General features: G+C 50.1%; 1 protein-coding gene across 1 annotated transcript in view; it reads right to left on the bottom strand.

Annotated features, from left to right (window-relative positions):
• Window positions 1–24,529, bottom strand: part of LOC122393487 (nascent polypeptide-associated complex subunit alpha, muscle-specific form-like) — a 65,687-nt gene that overhangs the window by 27,298 nt on the left and 13,860 nt on the right. The window contains exon 2 of the mRNA XM_043389538.1: window positions 1,594–1,798. Coding sequence (XP_043245473.1) covers window positions 1,594–1,737 — 144 coding nt within the window. The 5' untranslated portion in view covers window positions 1,738–1,798. The remainder of the gene's footprint in view (window positions 1–1,593; window positions 1,799–24,529) is intronic.

Genomic DNA, 24,529 nt, shown 5'->3' with positions numbered 1-24,529 from the left:
AAAGTGTGAAAAATCGAACCGGATCGAATTTAACACAGATTCATGTCTTGTTTATCAAATTTCAACAGTGAAATTTCTCATTGAGATATAACATGACCGGATGTGAATTTCATTAGACCCAGCACCAACATCTACACCTCAGCAGTCGTCTACCATGCCTCCGGCACACGTCAGTCTACCAGACACAGGCCACCACCATACCGTCCACTATAAAGGCTGAAACAGACTCTTTCCGCGTTCAGGAAATCGCATGCGAGAGCCTATTCAAATACATTATAATTCTTCCGCATCAATCGCATCCGGGAGGTGCGTGCGATTGATGCGAGCGTGCTTCCATGTATTTGAATAGGCTCTCGCATGCGATTTCCTGACTGCGGAAAGAGTCTGTTTCAGTCCTAAGGCAGCAGCAGGTGGTGCTCACTGCTCTGGCATCCCGTCTCCCCCACCCCAGCACCTGGCCAGCGATGGATGCCCCCGCCGCGGGCGGTGGCCCAAACGGCGGCCGGTCATCACGAGAGCCGAACATTACCGAACTGGAGAGCGCCGCCGCCTCAGGCCATGGGAGCTCAGTGCTCACAGAGCCAGCCGAGGCGGCCGGGCAAACGGCGCTCCTTGTCCGCGCAGAACAAACAGCCTGAATGAGGTTGGCGGCGCAGCGTGCTAGAAAGCAGCGCGAATATTGGCGGACCTGCCCGCTTTGGGTGTGTGCTTGACACCAAACGTGGAACCGAATGACCTGTTCGAGCATGAGCTGACGCCTAGACTGCTGCTGAAATAATTTTAGTTGTTATGAACTACCGGGTGTAAGTGCCATGTTTGGTTATGCATCGACAGTGATAGCGTCACGGAGCCGAAACAGAGGCCACAGGATTCCACGAGTCATGAACTTCTATCTGGTTCACTGATCGTGAACCCACATCGTTCCACGGCCCATGAAGCCGACACGGAGCACACCTCTGGTGTTCCGGATCTGTCACTGGCGGCTGGCCTCACCGGTGTGACTTGCGACTCTGCTGTGCTCCTGTATGACCTCCATCGGATGAATGCCTCCTTACCGAACCGTGCTGGGCTCACCTTGGCAGGCCAGAGGCGGCTCCAGGCATGTCCTCAGGGGTGCGGCTGGGGCATGAAGGCGTGACCCCACGTCCGGAGAGAAGAGAGCAGCTCACAAAGAGAGGTGCCGTTTGGTAATTTGAACAGGGTGGAGGATACACGGAGGTGGGTGGTGGCGGTCGTGCCTTTTGCTAGTCTGTCAACCGACAGAGCATGTAATCTTGAAATATTTTACGGTCCAAGCTCCCATTAGGCTCAAACACTCAGGCTAAAAATGTGGGTTGAGCGACATTTTGACAGAAGAGACGGGTGGGATGTATCGGATAATCCCTTCCGATCACTTGTCCTTTGATGCTTACATCAGTCACAGGATTTGTAATTCAGGCAGCCCTCACGAATTGGCAAATTTTTATAAAGCTAAGTTTCTGCTAAAGGACATCTATAACAAAGGCAGCGTGTTCTTCCTCACTCCGGGTGACCGGTGGCAGATCCAGGCACACCTTTCCTGGAGGACAGCAGTGGCGGTTTCAGGTATCTCACCTTGGGCGGCAGCAGGGGCGGCGCCAGGTGGTGAGCCGGGTGGGGCGCGATGCTCGGCACCGCGTACACGGCCCCCTCGGCAGGCAGGTACTGGTAGAGGCGGGGGCCGCCGCGGCGCGGCTGGCCGCCGTCCATTAGCATCATGACCGGACGGCGGCGGACCGGGGCGGGTCGGTCAGGTCAGGTCACCGGGCCAGCGGTCATCCTGGGGGCACAGCGGGGGTCACTGGGTCAGTAGGGGCGGGCGAGAGGGGCGGGTCAGGTCAGGTCACCGGGCCAGCCGTCATCCTGGGGGCACAACAGGGCACCCCGGGTCAGCAGGGGCGGGCGACAGGGGGCGGGTCAGGTCACCGGGCCAGCGGTCATCCTGGAGGCACACCGGGGGCACACCGGGTCAGTAAGGAGCACAGTTCAGGTCACCGAGAGGGGGCAGGTCAGGTCAGGTTAGGTCATCGGACCAGCGATCGTTGTAACAACACAGCAGGGTCAGCGGGGTTGAGTGAGGACTTTATTTTGAGTGGACATTATGCTGTGCTCAAATTTTCCGAAGTGAAAAGGGATCCCATAATGCCATGAGAAGTGTAAGAAATCAGTAGTCATGCAACGCATGATGACGTCTTTACTACAATCGTGAGAGGTTTGTAGGTTCATGTCGCCTGTGGTGCAACTTCATGGATCAAGGTAAATCCCATAATGTTGACGTTTAGTGCCGTGGCGCTAAGGCTACTTTACTGATTTATCTCGATGTAGCAATGGTGGTGGTCTAAGCAACTGATGTTTAGATCAGCCTTAGCGAGATGTGTCACAACTCACAAGCCAGTCGGTCATAGCAACAGTCGGGCATTACCTTACTTACAATGCTTATGTCTCGTATATGAGTTCATGACATTTTAACCAAATGTTATGACAAATGACAAATAAATGACAAAATTCTAATTATTCTCATTTGACAATGCATCCAATTTCGCACCGTGACCGTGGCATTGACAAGTCAAATAGTCTTCGGTATGCTAAATTTTATGTATTTCTTCTCAACAGCTCTGCTAACCTTCAGCGCATACCTTTGAAAATATAAATTCAATTTATAATCCATGGAACGTCATGTGCGTCTGTTCCATAATTCGGGCGTCATCCACGAACTGTGGCGGCCTTTCATTGTGTCGGTTTCGGGTGACGGTCCGTCAAAGCCGTCAATGTTTACGGATGATCGCTGGGTCAAGGACGCGTCCTCGTGTCGCGTGCCGAACGCATCGCGCCTCTGTGTTGCCACGTTCCAGACGAACGCACCCTAAAAGCCGCACACAAAAACCCTTCTTCTCACTGCCAGAAGCGTGGAGTTAAGTGGCAGTGTTATCACAGTGGTCTCACAGGAAGAATGCTTCTTAAAAATGTTTTGGTAACAGTCTGAAGGCCGTTTTAACTCGTAAAGCTCTTAACCCGCGCCCCAGTGGCGGTCTCAGCCAACTTCGCCCTAGTGAGGGGGGGCATATGTTACCACCCACCTCTAACTCAAAAACAAAGAGGGCTAGGAAGACGCGGTAAAAAGCAGTCGATAGCTCTCAATGCGTACGTTTGAAAGTATTTCGATCATTTTTCACCTAAGAGCAATATTGGGGTCACCAGAGGTCATCAAAGGTCAAAATTTGCCAATTGTCATTATATTTTTCAGAAAACATGCCGCTATCTCAGGAACTATGGTAGCTAGAAAAACGTATGGAAGAGCAAACGATAGCTTTTGAACTCTTCTTTCGAAACGGTCATTATCAATATTGACCTCAGGTCAACGGTTTAGCCTGCAGAGGGCAAAAACTCCAAAAATAGCTGTTTTTTCGAAAAGTGTTTTTCGGCAATAACTTTCGACTACAAAAAGCCACGACATTTCTATTGCCAGAATCGTGTTCCCCTCGCCGAGACGCGTCGAATGAACTATAATTTGACCTTGAAAGGTCAACTTGAAAATTTGACCTCAGGTCAAGGTCATGACCTTACCGGAAAAGGTCATGTTGCATATCAGTCGATGCGTCTCAACAAGACAAACACAATGAGACCATGCCCAGCGTTCTATCTCTTTCCAATCGCGAGTTATTGGCAAAAAACTGTTTGTAGCCTCAAGTGACCTCGGATGACCTGTCTAGAGGCTATCAGCAAAAATGACACCTTGGTCATCACGAGTGGACTAAACCATTGTGATTCTGAAATATTTGGACTGTTCCGATGCGTACACACGGATTTAGAGGCATTTTCATTTTTCTCCATTGACTTGTAATGGAAAGGTCACGCCACTGACCTGACCTTAGGTCACGGATATAAAAAATCCGAGATATACAAATTGTAGGCGCCCATAACAGCATGCAATCCACCAAGTTTAAAACCTTTCTGACAAACACTGCAGGCTGGACATGATTGCAAACTTCATTTTAGGCTTGGTCAGTTAACTTGACCTGGTGACCTGACCTGACATGACCTGGGGTCAAAAATTTCACACATTGTCCAAAATTGATGTACCAAAAGCTACCCCAAGTGGCGCGGCGCTACGCGCCGCGGTTTTTTATTTACACGCAAAAAACGCGACAGGTTGGTAACATATGCCCCCCCCCCCCCACTGGGGCGAAGGTTAATTAACCCGCGCCCCAGTGGCGGTCTCCGCCAACTTCGCCCTAGTGGGGGGGGGGGGGCATATGTTACCACCCACCTCTAACTAAAAAACTAAGAGGGCTAGAAAGACGCGGTAAAAAGCAGTCGATAGCTCTTGATGCGTGCGTTTGAAAGTATTTCGGTCATTTTTCATCTTAGAGCAATATTGGGGTCACCAGAGGTCATCAAAGGTCAAAATTTGCGAATTGTCATTATATTTTTCAGAAAACATGACATTATCTCAGAAACTATGATAGCTAGAAAAACGCTGGGAAAAGCAATCGATAGCTTTTGAACTCTTCTTTTGATAAGGTCATCATAAAAAATGACAGGTCAACGGTTTAGCCTCCAGAGGGCAAAAACTCCAAAAATAGCTGTTTTTAAGAAAAGTGTTTTTCGGCAATAACTTTTGACTAAAAAAAGCTAGGTCATTCTAATGCCAGAATCGTGTTCCTCTCGCCGAGACGCGTCGAATGAACTATAATTTGACCCTGAAAGGTCAACTTCAAAATTTGACCTCAGGTCAAAGTCATGACCTGACCGGAAAAGGTCATGTTGCATATCAGTCGATGCGTCTCGGCATGACAAACACAATGAGGCCAACCCCAGCGTTCTATCTTTTTCCAATCGAGAGTTATTGGCAAAAAAACTGTTTGTAGCCTCAAATGACCTCGGATGACCTTTCAAGAGGCTATCAGCAAAAAAGACACCTTGGTCGTCACGGATGGTCCAAATCATTGTTATCCTGAAATATTTGAACTGTTCCTATGCGTACACACGGATCTAGAGGCATTTTCGTTTTTCTCCATTGACTTATAATGGAAAGGTCACGCCACCGACCTGACCTTAGGTCACGCATATAAAAAATCCGAGATATACAAATTGTAGGCACCCATAACATTATGTAATCCACCAAGTTTAAAACTTCTCTGACAAACACTGCAGGCTGGACATGATTGCAAACTTCTTTTTAGGCTTGGTCAGTTAACTTGACCTGGTGATCTGACCTGATATGACCTGGGGTCAAAAATTTCACACATTGTCCAAAATTGATATACCAAAAGCTATCCCAAGCGGCGCGGCGCTACGCGCCGCGGTTTTTTATTTATACGAAAAAACGCGACAGGGTGGTAACATATGCCCCCCCCCCCACTGGGGCGAAGGTTAAGAAACATACTCTTTATGCATATGCGCATCGTTAGGTGGGCGAAGTTCGTCACCCTTGTGATAGCCTCGGTCACAGCAGTACCTAAGCAGAACCACTGTGGTAATCCGAGCGTTTTTGGGCTGCGGACAATGCGTCCAGAGGGTCGGGTTTTTCGTCACCGCCGTGTGTTGAGCTGCGGCGATGGTCGCGGTTTCCGCGCCGGTGGTCGCGGTTGCAGCACACTCACACCTAGGGTGAGAGTGCTCACACTTGGGACGAGAGAATGGCGAAGTGGTGGTGTGGAGGTTTGGGCAAAATTGCTGGCCGCTGGACACAATACACATTTTTGGGACTAAATAGGAGCAAGAAAATGATATTTGTCGCAATACCGGTTTCCTATATACTTACGTAGTATACCTTTTTTGTTTTGAAAAGTTTCAAGCTTTGGCAGCAGCTGCAACGTATATACAGAATTATCACTGCGCAAGCAGCTCATTGTTTCGCAAAAACAAGGAAGCAAAGCGGTAACTGCTCTTGATCTGCGCCTGACTGATAATACTGCCGGACATCACGTCTGCCGACTTTCAGTTACTCCACATTTAATCCTGTTGAACTTCATGGGTCAGAGGATCAGATCCCGTACTCATGGGATCGGAGTGGAGTCCACACACCACTCTTCCTAACCGACCGCTTAGCGTGACAGATTACAAAACTGACCGTGTGGAGACAGGCCACGGTAATGCAATCTCATTAGCCAAGCAGGTCTCATAAGTCGCCATATTGCAACAGTCAGTTGCAACAAAAACAGAGCGGCCACCGTCCACCTTGACCGCGGTAGCCCAGTTCCACCAGCGATACCCGAGACCGACACCGTTCGGGGCCACAGACTCGCTCAGAGGGGCGCCACGGCCAGTTGCTGTCATATGTCGCACTGCGACAGCGCGGTGCACCGGGCAATGTCGCATCGCCAGCACGGTGCACCGGGGATCTGTCCGATCACCAATGGCTCTGGCCCTCACATAACGGAGCTCGCGGCCATCCGACATCGGCCGTGGGTTGCGGTGGAGGAATTTTCCCGCTTGGTCCGGTGACCAAGGACAGGGGCGAGCTGCCTTTCCCGAGCCGCTCGATAGGGGACTGACATGCGCACACGGGGCACATATCATTGTCGCCCCTCGGTTTGCGTCGTTGACCAGAGACTGTTTGTTTCATTGAATGAACGGAGAAATATATATCTAATGCTGCTGAGTCAATACCATGCAAGCATTTCCATAATCTGGAGCGTTGAATATTTGGAACCGAAATTCACAATATATCAGTGATGTTACGCCGAAACCTGTCTACCTGAACGTCAACCAGATGCTCTCAAATCAGCCGCCTGATCTGCAGCCGCTGATTTTCGGTGAAAGTCTGCGGGCTCCGTCGACCGGCTCATCTTTCCGCTGACCTCCCGGTTACGGTGGCTGCCACCGACCGCCGCTGGCCGCTTCAATCAGAGGCCAGTAGGAAAGCGTGAAGTCTCCCGGGCCCTCGGGCCTCACACGGACACGGTCGAGTGACTGGCTAGTGCGAGGGCGACGCTCTTCCTATCAGCCAAGCGCAGAATCGAGACGCTATCCACCGGAGCAAGTCACCGTCACCTCCTCGCAGCTGCTCACGCCATTTGACCTTCCACGGCTGTGAATGTCACCGGACTGTGGTCTCTGGCGTCTGAAGGTCGTTCCCCTCGTCCATAATTCCAAATCCTCTGCAAAGCAGCGCTAGTTTCCAGCAGCGCTCCAAATGATCGAAATCGTCTGCGAGTGGCGTCTGCGCTGCGCTCGAGATAGGACTGAAGGCGCGCACCCACGGCCACATCGGGAGAAACCGACCGGCGCGGGGTGGGGGTCGGTGACTCCGCGGCCAACGGCGCTCACCAAACCTGCAGAGAAAGCTATTGTCTGTTTACGAGTGTGCGCGACCGAAAGCCGCAACTTCCATCGGTAATGAGCCCGAGGAGAGCACTCGGAGGTGTCCCGCGCAGTGTGGGTTCAACGACGGTGGACGAAAACTGGAGCTAAACTAGAATTATGTTAGAGTGAAGCTGAGGATGAGGCTATATGGTGAGACGCGTGGGGATTTCGAGACGTTATAAATCACTTATTTTGATGACACTGAGTGATTCTGGTGTGAGGGCTGAGGCGGAAGCAAAGGTGGAGGAAAGGTTGACAGGGACTGGGGAAGGCTTTAGGATGAGGCTGATTCATTTAGGAAAAATAACCGGTATGAAACAGCAATGTCAAACGAAGACGAATGTGCCCTCAAAACTAGAAAAGAAAAGATGTAATTGATAACTTGCATTGCAAAACGCTGGACATCATTTTGCTCTGATGCTTCTCTGCAGCTCGAGCTTGCACTCCTCTAACTAGTGTTGTTACCCAACACCGAGTTGCAGTCACAGGCCATACTACCGCGCTGAATGTAAAATTTCTGTCTTATGTGGAGTTGCATTCTCTCTTTATGGCGGACCTACTCGGTTGCGGTCGCCACTCGTATTGGCATTGTTCTGCAGTGTTACGCAGTCAGTGTAGTGGTGATGGTACTATTGTTACAATGATGTAACCCCTCGCAAAGACCCTGTGGTGACAACACATTCCCTTGTTCAGCCTGCCTACCTACCGGCCTGCCTGTTTTGTCGAAGTGAAAAACCGCGGTCATTGAAGACACCGCGGCTTTTCTGTTTAGGTTTATGGCACATCTCTTCGTGCGGTGCTTGCGGTGGCCGGTTTTACAGAGTGGGATGCCACATAATACCAATGACGAGTCTGCGGTTGCGGTGATGTCACGCTATCGACTTGTTCCAGTCCCGAGCACATGCTTTTTACATCTCCTGCCTCGACTCAGTATTTCCAGGCTGAATAATTCTGCCTTCGTATCCAGTTTCTCGTTCACCCTCTCTTCCCAGCTCCAATCTCCGGGAAGCTCGTCTCTCAGAGATCCAAAGCTCTGCCACGGCGATGCGTGCAGAGAGTCACGGAACGGAACGAGGCCGACCGCACAGCTCGAGCCAGTGACCAGGCCGAACACGACTAAGACGGACATTGGACAGGTAGAACCGGCTCCGTCGGGCCAGACCGACCGGCTTTAGATGGCGACTTTACCGGATAGAGCGGCCACAATCGGCCTCTGGAGCGAGCTGGCCGCATTCAGGTGATGTGTACTATTTTTGTTTGTTTGGTACTGAGTGAGTTTAGTTGTGACGCATGAGAGGATGTTTTGTTGTGTGGAATGCAAAGGTCATGCGCGTCAAGGCTTGTAACACATTGCACACATGACATGTGTAGTTCTAAGTCATTCACCGGCAAAAGCTGCAGAAAACAAGTTAAAACGTGCGAGGAATCTCCTGCCGGTAATTACAAGTGCGCTCCAAGTCCGCCATGTCGGTTTGGGTTGCATTATGTGCACCGTCTGCAGTGCTGTTTGTTCCGCTCATGCACGTTGCTTTTCTAAAGAGTTGCCGTGGAGCTCGGGGCCGGGGAGCGCCCTGCCGCCATGCAGGCTTTCTGCAGCGTGTCCCTGGGACGGAGGCGAAGGGAGGGAGACGGTGACAGGCGCCGGATGGCACGACACGATCTGACGTCGTCGAGGTCAGCGTGCCGCCCCCGCCCCCGCCCCCGCCCCCGCTCCCGCCCCCGCCCCCGCCAGCCGGCTCTCTCATGGAGCCGCCCCCGCTGGTTCGTAGTGAACAGGCTCTACCCTCACCATAGCCGTTTCTTCGTCAGGGCTACTACGTGACATTAGGGGTAAGAAACATGGCCATGGCATCATGTTTCTTTCCACAACTTAGCGTATTGCTGCAGTAGCCAAATAGGTGGGTGAAGGTAAGCTGCAAAACGGCGTTTTGGTGTTATAAGAAAGCCGTATGATGTCACCATGACCACTGCGCAGCAAACAATTTGCCCCGCCTTCGTAAGCTGAGGCAAACGGCGCTGTTGATTCAATCGATTTTCCTTTCGGTAGAATTTAACTGCCAGGCTAATGCTGCGGCTTTCGACCGGTCCGTGATAGCCGCCTATCGGTTTGATTAAGCCCTGAGCGTTGCGTTTCACCTCGGAAGTCTCAGTCACTAACGGGAAACTTGATAAAGGTAAATAAAGATGACTTGATTATGCATGTTCCCTCCAATCGATTCAGGCTGTTAGCTTCCGACCAATCACCATAAACACAACCTTTCATCGCTGACTTAGCCATTATCATAAAAACTAACTGTCTGGAGTGGAGACCAAAGAGCATCCATCAAACGAGATTTTCCATTGGTAGCTCGGATGCAAAGTCATCAAGTCCGCCTCACAAAACGCCCCACAAACACCGAAACTCGCGCCACTCAACGCCGTGACCGCGCCGCCCTAGCTGCTCCCTCCCGGATCCGTCGTGACGGCCTGCTTTTTCTTTGTTTGCCGGTCCTCACGGTGACGTCTGCGTGGCGGCCGGCGCGCCGGCTCCAATCCAGTGACCCTATTTGTCTTGGCCACAAGCACGTCACAGTGTTTTCGTCGGCCTGCCGGGGCCACTTGAGCTGCCCCGAAGGCAGTCCGACGCCCATTGGGGCCCATTGCGGTCACCGCCGTGGCCGGCCTCTCTAGCGGCGGGCGCGGCGGGCAGGCGGATATGTCACTCATGGGCGGCATCGTGCCGTGGGACATTGCCCGTCACATCCTGACCGAGCGGTGCGTTTTGGGAGACAGCGGGACACTTCCTGTGTGCCGATTTCGCCGGGGCAGAGCAGCACGAGGCGTGCGTGACTTCGTGATGGGCCGACCGGCACTGCCAGCCCAGGATCACCGTGGTTTGGTCCGGCGTGCCGGGCGTGATCGAAATACGACAACGAGGCTCACGAGCTTACCACACCCCGCCGGGGCGGAGGTCTGCTTTGTGAAATTCGGCGAAAACGAATGCAATCGAGAAAGCTGGTCAACATCACGATTTGGATCGACGACTGCAAAAGTAGGGAAAAGAAATGAAAGCAATCATCATGTATTGTCACCTCAACTTGCGATTTTGAAAAATTCAAATCCACGATAATGGCTGTAATTGTAACTGTAATTGTAATTGTTGGTCAGATTTGTTTACACAGCAAAGGATATACAAGATTTTTTTCTTCGAAAAATGCAACGTAAATAATTTTTTTTCAAAGGCACTGAAATATCTAGCCAAAACCGGCTCTAAATCGGCTGCCACCAGCTATAAGCCAGCCTTTTGACGCCTACCAGTTCCGAATCGCGGACCAGTCGGCAGTGGCCCTCCCACGTGCCGCCATTTTCGTCCGGTTATCCACGGCTCGCCGATCGCGGTAGCGCGGGGCTCTTTGCTGACGCCTCGGCGGCGGCTCGACAGCGCGCGCCGACTAACGGTGCTGGTTCGGCGGGCGCCCCGCCCCGCCTCCCTCCCTCCCCGGGTCGGAATACTGATGTGGTGGTCGAGCAGCTGCGCGGTACGCCCGTGACCGGGGACTCTGGCAGTGGGTCGCTGGGCCGCCCCGCAGCCCCGCCGGCCGATCACCGTCTCCGCCTGGCACGGCGGCCGGCGCGGAGGGTGGATGGGATCGACTGTGACGCATTGGGACGGCTCAGTGGACGGATGAATGTCAGAATAGTCAGGTGGTCATGACAGAGCGGTCCCTGCCGCCACCCGCTGCTAAAGGTGAAAGGACAAAATAGTTAGTTGCGACCTAGGAGGAAGATTTTTTTTTTTTCGAAGGAAATAGATGTCTAGTTTGATGTACATTTTATGTATTGCCAAGGAATGTAATGCAACATATGTAGACCGTTTGCCCTAATATCCCCATGCCATTCGCTAATTTTACATTTGCAACTTCCTGTCCTCGCCAACACCAACCCTGCAAGCTCAGGAACTCACCAAAAACACCAGCACAAACACCTAGCAGAAAGTCACTCCCCGAATTAGTTCCACAACAAACCGTGTCGGCTGTAACGGTTCATTTAGGGTGGAGTCAGGAAGCACGTGCCTCCTTCCGAGGCCGGCGCGGCCAAGGGCGACCGCTCGGCTGTCGAGCTGCACTGTCACAGATTGGCGGAACATGGAAGGGTTGGCACAGTAGCACTCCCGGTCTAGCAGCAGCCTGGTTCGTGACGGGTTTGCCCAGTCGCGTGACGAGGTTAGAGTGGATCGGGTGGCGAGCAGGAAAGGGTCAGGGCTAACACATTGTGGCCATATATCTGGGACACGAGACAAGACTTTGTTCCGGAGACAGAAACAGGGAACTGGAAAGGAGACGGCGAGGCTTACAGCACAAAGTCGTAATTTTACAGCAAAGGTCATCTTGTTATAGGTAGAGCAAATACCTTCGAATCAGGTATAGGGCCCAAACCTGAGCTTGATACAAAGGCGTAGTCAAACCAAATCCGGGACAGGGGCTGACTGATATTTCAGGCGATAGGGCCTGCCCTGGTGTGTCTGGGGGAAATTCTTCCGTTCCCCCGTCTGGCACCACCACTGAATCACGCACAAAGCTCTGTAACACCAGGCACCATTGCGGCGCGATGGCGTCATAACACATCACGGTGCGACAGCTCACGGTATCGTGCACTGAAACTCTGGAGCGCGTGAGGTCACGCTGCCCGTGACTGCACGGAGCCGCGCGGGCGGCGGCGGCGGTGAGGTGGTGACGTGAGATCGGTGTCGTCATCACGGTGGTCATTCGGGCCGAGTAGCGGCCAGCAGTGCGCTGCTGTGCCGCTGTGCCGCCTCGGGTGACCGCCCGCGGCCAGCTGTGGGAACTGCAGTACGCTGGTCGACGCTGTGGGCGGCGCCGGACTACCAAAAGACCGTGGCAGTGGCCCTGTTTTGTCCAGCAGCGGGGCGGGGGAGTGACGGCCTGGTCCCGTGTCAGGGACGCGTGGGACACGGCCCGCACCAGCTCAGGCGTGACCTGATCTGTAGGGACGAGGTCGGGGCTGGGGCCGGAGTCCGGCACACGCTGTCCGCTGGGCGTGATCTATAGTAGGGTGGGGTACGTGCCTCTGCAGATGGTACTGGGCAAGCTTTGTCTGCGACGTAGGCTATTAAAGAGACCGATTGTCATCGAGTGACCCGATTAAATGATATTCGTGCTATGCAGTTGTGTCATATGACATTCCATTTAAGATTCAGATCAACAGGCTGAGATGTCCCTCATACCACTGATGCTTGGATTATATGATACTGTTTCTGGGGTATGCCGATTATGTCGAATCATAAATTAGTTCGAAAGGTAATAACTGATAACAGTCTCTGCATCGGTAGTCAATCATTTTGTAAAACTCAATGATCATTAAGATAAAAAGGCAGTGCTGTAGACTCTTTTAACCTACATCGGGTTTTATTATAAAACAGCATAACGCATCCGTGACGGCTCCAAACTGAGTGTTTTAGAGGAAATTCGTTGAGCCCGTAAGTGTTGCTTGAGGCTAGCTTTGGTCTGACGAATTCCGAGACCACTGCGATATTTAGGCTTTAGTCTGGCGTGGTCGGATGCGGTTTATCGCCTCTGGGGTAGTGTGCCAATTTGTCATTCTGGTCTGCTGAGGTCTGCCTAATTCGGTCTCGCGGTTTTTCAGCTATTTGTGATGCTCGTCGATCCGCCATGCTTCCACTGGACGCCGGCAGTTTGCGGTGGAGCCTACACGGCGACCACAACTGGGTTAGATCCACACACCCTCGCCGTCCACGCCGCACGCACTGGCGGCCCGCTTTCTCGCACAATACCGGTCCCCACCCGCCCCTCCCCATCCCCGCCCCGCCCCGCCCCACGCACCGCGCGGGCGGCGCACAGCGGGTGGACCGTTCTGCAAACGTCCGCGCATACGTCAGCGAGTGGAGAAACTCCCAGCATAGATAGAGGAGAGCGGCAGTTGTGCCAACAGCTGGCGTCTCGGTGGACATTTTTGAGGAGAGTGATATTGAGAGCGTATTATACGGTGTGTGTCACTGTCAAGTAAGGCTGAAAACATCTGCGGTCAAGCTGATGATCTAGGGTGGGTTTAAAGAGATTTTCCACGAGGGCTTTCCACAGCAGAAGAGGCTATTATGTGCACCTGACGCTACCTTTGCATTGCAAATGGCGGTGGTTTTGATTCATTGTTCGTGAAACTACATACAAAGGAGTTTCAAAGTTTTATAGTAGCGTTTACTTTCATCCGTTTTCGGTTGGACCACTCTAACGACGAATGTAAAAAAGAAACACTGTGTGGAAAGTGAAGTTATGCTTAAAAGCTGGCCAACAGTGCATTATATGCAGTGAGGTTATCAGATAGCTAGCAAAGAGATACTCAACTGCATTACATTATCACGACAATTTCTTCACTGGAGGACGGAGGTCGTTATTGTATAAGCCACAATGCCGTCATCGGATCGTGCCAGGCGGAGACTGCGACGCACCACATGGCAGTAGCACCACGTGTGGCATCGGGCCAATTGGGCGGCGGATGGAGACTGCAGTCTCGCACATAACGCTAGCACCAAATATGGAGAAGTGCATTGCGGGACGGCATAGTATTCAGGCGGTTTACTAGAAGACTGCAGCGGAGCATAGGCAAATAACACCAATCCGAATTGAGGCTTAGCGGAACCCGCATTGTCAGAAAGTGGTGCGCCTATGCGCTGCACCGGCAAAAATCATTTCGAGTACCTACTTCTTAGCCGGTAGGTACAATGCATGTTCATTGTTCAGGACTCTATTTTAGCACGAAATATGCCATACTAAACGCATTCACACCCTCTCGCCGAGCATCCAGCTCCCATCACCGACCTTCAGGGCACCAGCCGGCTGCGTGTCTCTACCTGCTCTCGAGCGCCGACGGCTCGGCGGCTCCCTTGTTTACATGTCTGGCTGCCCGCGACGCCGGTCAGCTCTGGGGTGGCAGTAGGACCGGTTTTCAGGTGAATCATGCGTCCCACGCGACCCTCACACCCTCCGACAGGGGACGGTAGGTCCGGGAACATGACACATGCGCGGCTGACGACCGCACACTGGTGTGTACTGATGTCGGTGGCGTGATGTGATGTAATGTGATGTGATGTGCTGGTGATGTTAATGTGATGTGGTGTGATGCGTCACTCCCTCTCATTGACCCCAGTGACTGCAGACTCTAGTGATGTCAGCAGATAGGACTCTGATGTCATCCCATCTGATAGGTGGGCGTTGGAATGTCGATAAGACGGTGTTTTCTGATGTAAACAAGCGTGGACTGGCGCTGTCATCTAAAAGAAGGCCGGCCGAAGACAAATGCGAGATGACATTTCATATTATTTTCAGTTTTGGGACAGAGTTGGAATGTAGCTACAAAAGGACAAGTTTTGTGATTACATGTGATTCTAGACTTCCAGCATTTTAATCGCCTTGTTTACTTTGATAATGTTTGAAAGTTCCTGCCCACACATGACACTTTCTCGCAACCAAGTAAACCAAAGTAACCCTTTGATTTAAGGGTATTTTACATATTCTTCATTGATGTATGGATACACCTTCCTTATTTTCGCTTTCCTTGAGTCTCTCTGTCCACGCAGTCGCTCGACGTCGTCACTGGGACCGGTCCAGATTTCAGTGGACACCGCGGTGACTTTGTTGGCTGGGTGTGCAGCCTACCGTGCAGCGGTAGCGAGGAAGACCACCTGTCGGTCCGGTCCGCGACACAGGTCGCTGGCCCCGCCTCGGCTCGATGCGGGTCTGGTCGATGGTCTGGCATGTGGTCTGACTGATGGTCTGGTCCCTTGGTCTGGTCTACGGGCGCTGGTCAGTGTGCTGGCTGGTTCTAGATGACATTTCTGTCGGATTCAATATCATTTTATCTTGCTTATGCTGTGGTCCATGGCTATAGAGAATATTTTGCTTAGGGTTAGGCCGGTGGTTGTAAATGCTCTGTCTGGTTTTTCGGTCGATGGTTTCATCCATCGCATGGTCAATGACATGCATTTCGCTCCAGACTATGGCCATCTAGCCAGTGAAGTCAGTCATGTGTAACACATGGTGTGTCGTTTCGGGAACTAGCGAATGAAGTTTAGTACCGCCGTTCACCAGTGGATGGCGCTAGCTGGTAGTTTCGGCGAAAACTCCGTCTGAGATGTTTGAAGGCTTCCCTTAATCCCTTGTTCAAACATGGACCCCGTCAGCCCCGCAGAGGTATTTGTCCAGTGTACACCGCACCTGAGGACGGGTCAGCTGAGGGAGGGGAGTCACTATTGTGGCCTGAGGAATGCCGCGCCGGTCGGGGGACGGAGTCGGGAGAAGGGGGAGGGAGGCAGCGCCGTTCTTGCGGTGACGGGCTGGCTTGTCGCCTCAGCCTGGCTGGCTACGCTCAGTCGGCGAGGCGCTGCGCATGACCCGGGAGCAGCTGAGAGTCCATATAGACAATTGGCTCGTTTGTAAGCACGAACACTTGGAATGTTGCTGGTGCAGAATTTTAGCATAGGGACGATGTTTTTTTTTGTGCCAAATTTTGTGTAGGTAGGTACATGTAGGGAATTTGTAGAAATTTATTGTGACAAAGTTTCCAAAAAATCGGTCCAATTTTTTAAGATATCGAGCTTTTAGTGACGTCATGATTTGAGTTTTCGACAAAAAACGACACATGTTAAAAAAAAAATCATGGGTATAAAATCACAGAATAGACATACAGACATGCCGTAAACATCATTGGACTGCCAATACCTACCATGAACAATGAAATTGCCATCTGCCATCTTCGATTTTTGATTACGGAGCGAGCGAAGCGAGCGTAGTCTTTCCTTAGATTAACGGAAATTTCTGAGTATGAGCGGCCGGCCGGCCGGCCGGCCGTGGTCACGCTTTTGCGAGGCTTATATCTCAGCAACCACTTGACCGATTTACATGCGGTAATTTTTGTAGGGTAGCTTCATTCCTTCTACCAAGTATTGCACTATTCCCGATGCATGTGGGTGACCCCTTATGCACGTGCCACATGCAAAACGAAGAGGTGTCACTTTTGTAATTGTTGCAATATCTCGGTAACTACTTGGCCGATTGCGCTGAAAGTTGGCATGTAGGTAGGCACCCACTAGGCAATGCACATCCATGTGCCAGAATTGGGGTGCTGCTGCACGTGCGCACGTGCAGGGGTCGTTTCCAGATCTCGAGAACGGCTCGACCGATTGCGCTCAAATTTGGTACACAGATAGGGACCGGTTAGTAGGGTGCCGTGCACAAGTCAGTTGGGACCCATTTTGCACGTGCGCACGTGCAGGGTGCCGCTTCCAGATCTCGAGAACGGCTGGGCCGATTGTGCTCAAATTTGGCACATCGCTAGAGACCGGTTAGTAGGGTGCCGTGCACAAGTCAGCTGGAGGTACCCCCTCGAAATTTCGCACGTGCAAGGGTCATCCTCTCGCTCACTCCGTTAGTCGCCCCAAAAGGCGTTATACTGGTTCTACGGTTTCCAAAATCTTGAATGGAATCTTGGCAATGTCTTGTGACTACTTCACGACCATGATGCATGCATTTCATAACCCACACCCCGCTGGGGGTCCTGGAATTAGGTACACGCCCTGCTGGTGGGCGGGGGAGTTTGAACACCCTCCTTTTAGCTCGGCTCCTGGGCCATGTAGCGATACGGGGAAAGCGACGTTCGAAAAAAGCGTAAGGAATAATGGCGAAATTTGTACTTAGGTCACTTTTTCGGTCAGGTCAAAGGTCAGGTCACCAGAGGTGTTTTGGGCCCATGCTACTGAAAGCCCAATTTCATGTGTTTGATCTGACCTTGACCCGACCTGTGACCTTGAACTTGAATTCAACTTTCAGGTGCTCATCGTAAGTGTCTCGTCGCGTTCTTTCGTTTGCCTCATCGTCCGTTTTGCTGCGTCTATTGGTTCTTGAGTCGGGTAGCTCAATTGGTTCCCGAGTTATGCGCCGCTTTTTGAAGAAAAAATGTTGAAATAGGCAAAATTTGACCTTTGGCGACTTGACCTTTCACCTGACTTAAAAAACGATGAACCATTTTCTTCATTATTTTTGACGCTGCTTTGAATGCCACTTACCGCGTGTCACCACGTGGCCCAGGAGCCGAGTTAGACGTGTGAAAACGCCCCCTCCCCTTCAGCACGACACGGAATATACATTCTTGGACGATACCGCGAAAACGAAATATTTCTATCGAGAGTTTTCAAAGGATTTCATGCACGAGGCCTTGGCCGAGTGCATGAAATTCTTTGAAAACTCGAGATAGAAATATTTCGTCCAAGATTACTAGAACATACAAGATAGAACAAGATTACTAGATTTCGTCATGGTAGAGTCCTAAAACTTATACGGCCTTGGAGTCCTAGATATCTATTATTTCCTGTATGTTTCTTAATATCGTTCGCTATTTGCTTAAAAAAGGCCGAAATATGCATAAATAAAATACAGTAACATTAACTACACGTTAAATACTGAAATACTGGCAGTTCTAATTACTTAACAGTTCAGCAAAGCTTACAAATTTTCTTTAAAACAGAAGCCCTCGGTGAAATCAAGCTATCCAAGAAAACCATCCAAGAAAACGTCTCGCGCAAAGTTTCTTGGATGGCTGGATTGCATTGCAAGACTGCATCAAACATACAGGAAAACTATAACCATCAGCACGGCGCGGGTTAACTTGACAGTTGAGCTTATCCGCCCCCTTCTAGCCAAACGCTCATCCACTATTTTAGCCTGCGTCAGGGGAGCTGAGGACGTCGAGACCCCGGACCTGGTGGCTGCCCTGGCCCCTGAGGCAGATTGATGCCGAGTTGCATGCTATCGAGGACATCAACGATGTACCTACCCGGTCAATTTTATTTCGCCGTCGACCTGAATATCATATGGATGGTGTTGGTCTGGCAGGGGGTTTTGAGTGACTTTCTCTGTGGCCATACTGTACTGTTCGCCCGAGAGCTACAGTGGCGTCACAGAGGGCAACATTTTTATCATTAGGTACCCCTTCCTACACAGTATTCATTTTATTACATGGCCGGTGATGGCCCACCCCAACACGCTGATAAATATCGTTAAATATGTCGACGATCAGAAGAAAAATGACAAAAGATTCAGACGCGCGGATTCCTATTGGCAGTTGTCGTAGACTAACAAAAATATGTAATCCCTCAGAATGAATAATATATTGATGAGAAACCGTCAAGTGCCCCAAGGTACGGTTCCGTTTTTTGGTGAATAACTTATCAAAAACCGGCCGCAGAGTCGCGATTTTGGCAGCATCGTGTTCGCGCTCGCTCAGGCGCGTCGAATGGTATACTTTTTGTTTCGGTGAGGTCAACTTAAGGTGTTGACCTCAGGTCACGGTCAGGTCAGCGCCCCCAGGTCACGACATTGGTCGAAGTAGGTCATATCGCATATCATTCGATTCGGCAGGTTTTCCTGAGTCCATTTGTTGCTTTCCCGACTCGCTAGCTCAAATTGATCGGGACTTATTGACGAAAAACTAATATGACCCTAATGACGTCATAAATGACGTCGCGCAAGGCAACATTGCAAAACTGACGCATGTTACCGTGCAAGGAGTGCATCAAAGCACGATTCTGTGCTTGAGATAGTTGGAGATCGTTCCCGGCGCCAGAATAGCAGTTTTCATTTTTCCCCATTGACTTATGATGGTGGGGTCACGAAAATGACCTGACCTCATATGACCTTTAGGAAAAATCCGAGATATACAAGTTGTGAGACTCAAAATGGATACTAGATCCTGCAAATTGGGAATGCAAATGGGAACAAATTTGGCACCTCTTCTTTTTGTATTTTGCACGTGCAGTGGGGGTCACTCACATAGATCAAGAGTATCCGACCTTTGGTAGAAGGGATGCAGCTACCCTACAAAAATTACCGCAAGACAATCGCCCAAGCGGCTGCTGAGATACGAGCCTCTCAAAATCACTACTTTTGCAAGACAGCTTGAACACCCTTGACTTTTCACGTGGCACGTGCCACGACGGTCACTGAGATGTATCAAAAGTAGTCAATTACGGGGTAGAAGGGATGGGGCTACCCAGCAAAAAAAAAAAAGAAAGACCGCAAGCCAATCGGTCTAGCGGTTGCTGAGATATAAGCCTCTCAAAAGCGTTACAGGCCGGGCCGGGCCGGGCTGGGCCGCTCATACTGAGATTTTTCCGTTATATTGAAAAAACTCACTTCGCTCGCTGCGCTCGCTCGCTCGTAACTACTAAGTAAATGTTCAAACGGATGCCAGGAACATGTAAAACTCGAAACAGTGAATCAAGGTCCTCAAAGATCAATGACCCTTACCTGACCTTTACGTGACCTTGGCACCCACCGTAATGCATGCCGCATGGGACGAACATCATTTGACATGTTTGGACGTTTACAACACAAAAAAGACTGGAAACGCGCGGATAATATGATCTGACATAGGTACGCTGAATCGCGATTTCGGTCAAACATGGTCTCGAGAAAAAGGCCAGGGGTCAAAGGTCATTTGGGTCAAGTTCATGAAAGAAAAAGAGTATGTGTAAAATTGATCAACTCTTAGGTACTGAAAGTTTCGTCGCGATCGTCCGCTTTTTGAGCGAGATTATTTGCGAAAAACCGAGGGGGCGGGACGCGGGTCCATCCAACTACCCCTGAAGAAAGGCGGGGAAAACGGCAATCGAAAGCTCTCAACAAGGCGGATCTTAAGAGCCCAAATTTTTTGGCTTAAGTAGGTCAGAGGTCAGGTCAAGGTCAGGTCAGGGGTACAAAATGCAAGTTTTTACAGTATCGGCCTTGCAACGTAGTTGCCGAAGAATGGACTGAGACTGATTGCCCAAAACGTGTTCTTAGACTACGAAGACAATATTTGTTGCATACAATGTCATTCAAAGGTCAAGGTCAAGGTGAGGTCAGGTCAGGTCACCAAAAACAAAATATAGAAAAGGGCATGTGCGACACATGTTTATGGGTCATTTTACTCATAGAATTCAATAGGCACACTCAATAAGTGATATGGACCACCTCTGGATGAATTTCAGGTCGAGGTCAGGTCAAGGTCAGGTCAAGTGAGGTCAAATTTTGAAGTTGGTTGTTTAGGTCTAAAAAGGTGTCTATCTGATGCAGTTTTTCACGGCAAATCGAATGGTGCTATTTTTGCTTCCGTACGAGGTCTAGAACTTTAAAAAAAACATTTTTTTTCAAAAATTGTGTGTTTCGTGACGTCATAAAATTTTGAATAACTCCCACATTTATGAACCGATTTTTCTAAAAATTGGTATGTAGGTGCACATAGACCACTTCTCTGACATATATTCCGTTTTTTTTGATGCACTCAAATTTTTGGATTTTGTAATTATTTTCCCAAAAAGTCAGCTTTTTGGAAAAAATTGGGCCAAAATCCGAAATTTTCAAAAAACCGAGATAGTCATTTGATAGACAAAGTAGAATCACGTATAACCTTTTTGTTACGTCTTGATTCCTTTAAAAATGAAGATGTTGGCGGCGTTTGAAATTTTGCGGTTTTTGAGGCGAAAATGGCGAATATAATGTCACTAAAACGTCAATTTCTCAATTTTTCCGACGGATTTCGCTCAAATTTTCAGGGAACGTGTCAAATTGATGTTTGATAAGGTGCTGAAAGTTTGACGTCGCTGGCGTACCGTGTTTAGAAGTTATTGGCGAAAAACTGGAGGGGGCAGATTCTACCCCCCCCCCCCTCCAGCGGGGCGCGGGTTAACCCTATTCCTGGCGGGGGGCTCAGGAGCCCCCCTGAGGTTTTTTGGTTATTTCTCCCAAACGCTTTGAGCTAGGAAGCTCAAATTTTCTGACTTTTCCTAAAAGGCTTTTACGCAACATTTCTGAAAATTTTGAGTTGATCTGACCTCAGGTCAGGTCACTAGAGGCGGTTTGGTGACCCTACCTCATAAAAGTTTGCAACCACGCCAGAGCTAGAGTTTTTGACCGATCAATTTCTTCTCTTCAGGCTTAAGTTAGGGTACCAGTATGTGCAATTTGTATATCTCAGAATTTTCATATCTGTGACCTGAGGCCAGGCCAGACTCGTGACCTTTACGTTGCAAGCCTATGGGAAAATATTGAAACGCCTCCTGTTTCGTGTAAACGAGTCAAAACCACCCACTTCTTTCAGTATTATGGAAGATGATCTCATCGGTGATAATCCTGGTGCCGCTAATTGACAGGGGCACCGGCAAAGGTCATCTGAGGTCATGTGGCGTCATAAATCGTTTTTCTGTCAATAAATCACGACATGATGGTGCTAAAGACTTGTAAGTGGTACCAAACTGCTCGCCTGGTCAAGGCGCGTCGTTTGGTATGCAGCATGACCATACCCCACAACCTCATTGATGAATGACCTGACCTTGACCTCAGGTCAAATTTCAAATTGACCTGTGAAGGTCATCACATACTTATTTCGCATCGCCTCGGCGAGAGCAACAAAAATGTATTGGTTTTATGTCTCTATGTTTCTTAGTTTAAAAGTTATATAGGTAACTAATTCCAAAACATTTTATCGTTGATGACCTCTGGTGACCTCAATATTGACCTGACCTGAGAATAGTTAATGTAAAAGTTGTAGATCTTTAAACGACCTATCAAACGCTGTTCGCCGTTTGTCGCTGCGATGTGTAGTTTTTGTGATCTGAAGGGGGGCCGAATCGGCCCCCCCCCCGCGCCAGTTTCTTGTCCCGGCGGAGCCCGCCAGGAATAGGGTTAAAACACTAAAATAAAGTCATGATATGAACATATTTGCTGTTAAAGAGATTTTTGTAGATTTAGTCCATATAACAGTGTTCGCCACGGGCCGCAAAATCCCAGTCCAGCCCGACCCAGGCCCATGGGTTGACAGCCCGGCCCAGCGCGAACCCATGCATAGTAAAATTGTTGAAGCCCAGCCCGGTCTAGCCCGTCCAGCCCGGACTAGCCCGTCAAAAATGAATGGATCATGGACACCAAACAGGTATTACATATGTCACCAATAGGCGCAAAGAAACAATCTTTTGGGAGCAGCATGCACAATGCACATTGCACATATATGCTTTCATTCGTTTTTTTAGTCTTGCGCAGTAATAAGCTAGTTTTTGTTTTTAGCTCAGCCGCGAACCTCCTTTACAGTCCTTGTCCCAGCCCATCCACACTCACCACAGCCCATCGATTATTTATATTTGAGGGCCCAGCCCAGCCCGTGACCTAGCCCAGCCCATGATACACTGCCATATAAGTCCACTCGCCAGAAAGCCCGTCGTGAAAACGGCTATTTTTCGGCAGACTGGCTTCCGCTTCGGGTATAACTTTGAGCCATTCAGTTAGCGATGTCGATTCTACTCCGGAGTCGGAGTTAGTAAGATTTTGGTGACTCTGGGTTCAACTCCGATTCTACTGTCCTGGCCTCAGACCCATTCTAATCTTGCTCCACCCCATCATTCAGATCGCAAATTCTAAGATCGATGGAGATCCTATATCGATAAAAACACGCATCGATCTAATGCGAAAAGGCTCCAGACCGGTCACACGTGGAAGAGATTATACCATGGAGCAGTATGTTTTTCCCTGGCGGCGTTTCAAGCTAACAGGCCGGTTACCTTAGTGTTCGTGCAAGTATCTCTATGTAGGAGACGAGAATTATTGACTTCACGTGTGAAACCTCAGAAATTAGTGAAAAGCCTGTGTGAATACCACCGTCACTTATTTTCCTCCTCAGTAGCAGTAACCTTGGCAGTAACAGCGGGAGGTCTGGGAGAGGGTCAAAGCGTCCAACCCTTCCGGCGCCCGTGCCTTCGCTATCGCTTTCAGGAACACGCGCGCGGCCGCTATTGTGCGCCCGTCAAACCCAGCCCGCCCTTTGACAGCGGGCGGGTCATCAGCGGTCCGCCCGCGTCCCTTCCTGTGACGTCACTACGGTCCTGGAACGCAAGCGAAGCGTAGCCCAGCGGTGCATTGTTGTCATTGTTGTGGGTACATAGGCATTAAAAACAATCAGCTCTGCTAGCATCATGTCTCTCTCGTCCAATGGTGTAGAATGGTGTGTAATTTGACCTCCAAAGATGAACATTTTTTAAGGTCGAGCTCATGACCTGACCGGTAAAACTCATGTGGCATCCCAATCGATTGCCTAATGTAAAACTGAACGCATTGCAGCTGTTTTTACTGTTCTTCCACGTCTCTTGCGCATGTCAGTTGTCCAAAAGTGCTTTTTTCGACTGCTTAACCCTCGACGGACGCCGCCACAAGGAGGGGGGGGGGGGGGGTGTATGCAACCATCCACTAAGGTTTTTCGCGAATAACTCGCGTAAAAAGCGGCCGATCGCGACGAAACTTTCAGTACTCTCGCGTTAATCAATGTTACACCTCCCCTCAAATTTTCATGACCCTGACCTTAATGACCTTTGACCTGTGACCTACTTTTCAAAACCATTTTTGGCCGGAATCGCGATTCGGCGTATGTCGGCTCGCATTAGCCGCGCGTTTGCAGTCTTTTCGTGGTTTTAGGCGTTCAAACATGGGACATGATGTTGCTCCCATGCATTAGGGTGGGTGTCAATGTCACCGGAAGGTCAGGTCAGGTCATTGACCTTTGATGACCTCGGTTCACTTTTTCGAGTTTAACATGTTTCTAGGACAGTTTTGGATGGAACTGAATTCGAATTTAATAGCAACCATATGAACATTTACGAAGTAGTTTTGGCACCTTCGTAAGATGGTACGAAGCTGTCAGAGGCGGTTGCCACCTACCTACTACGAATACCCTTACTTGTTGACCTGACCTGACCTGACCCGACCTGGCCTAAATGCATGAAGACATCATCTGTGATCAAAACTAACATGATATTCGTAATCAGCACCCCGAAAACCCTCGTAGCAGCCACGCTTTACGACTTTCTAACAGGTCCCGATTTTCCCGACTTTTGGGTCATTAACCTGACCTGGAAGGTCAACCGATGACCTAGGACCCTAAAATTGGGATCATCGGCTTCCTCTCGTCACGGGCAACACGCTCGTTTTTTTTCGCGAAGCTCTAGCTCGATCAGGGGCGAAACGCGAGGGGGGTCGGGGGGTCGTGTGCCGTCGAAGGACGCAAAATGGCCTGTGCTGGCAAGGGTTAAAAAGATTTCGCTTCGCTTGCGCGGTTCGTTCGCTCGTATATTTCTCCTTCGTTTCAACCCTCGCCCGTTTTCGTGTTTGCCAGC

Source organism: Amphibalanus amphitrite, unplaced genomic scaffold, assembly GCF_019059575.1.
Source record: "Amphibalanus amphitrite isolate SeventyFive unplaced genomic scaffold, NRLGWU_Aamphi_draft 000024F_arrow, whole genome shotgun sequence".
NCBI classification, from domain to species: Eukaryota; Metazoa; Arthropoda; class Thecostraca; order Balanomorpha; family Balanidae; genus Amphibalanus; species Amphibalanus amphitrite.
This window is presented reverse-complemented; position numbering and strand designations above follow the sequence as displayed.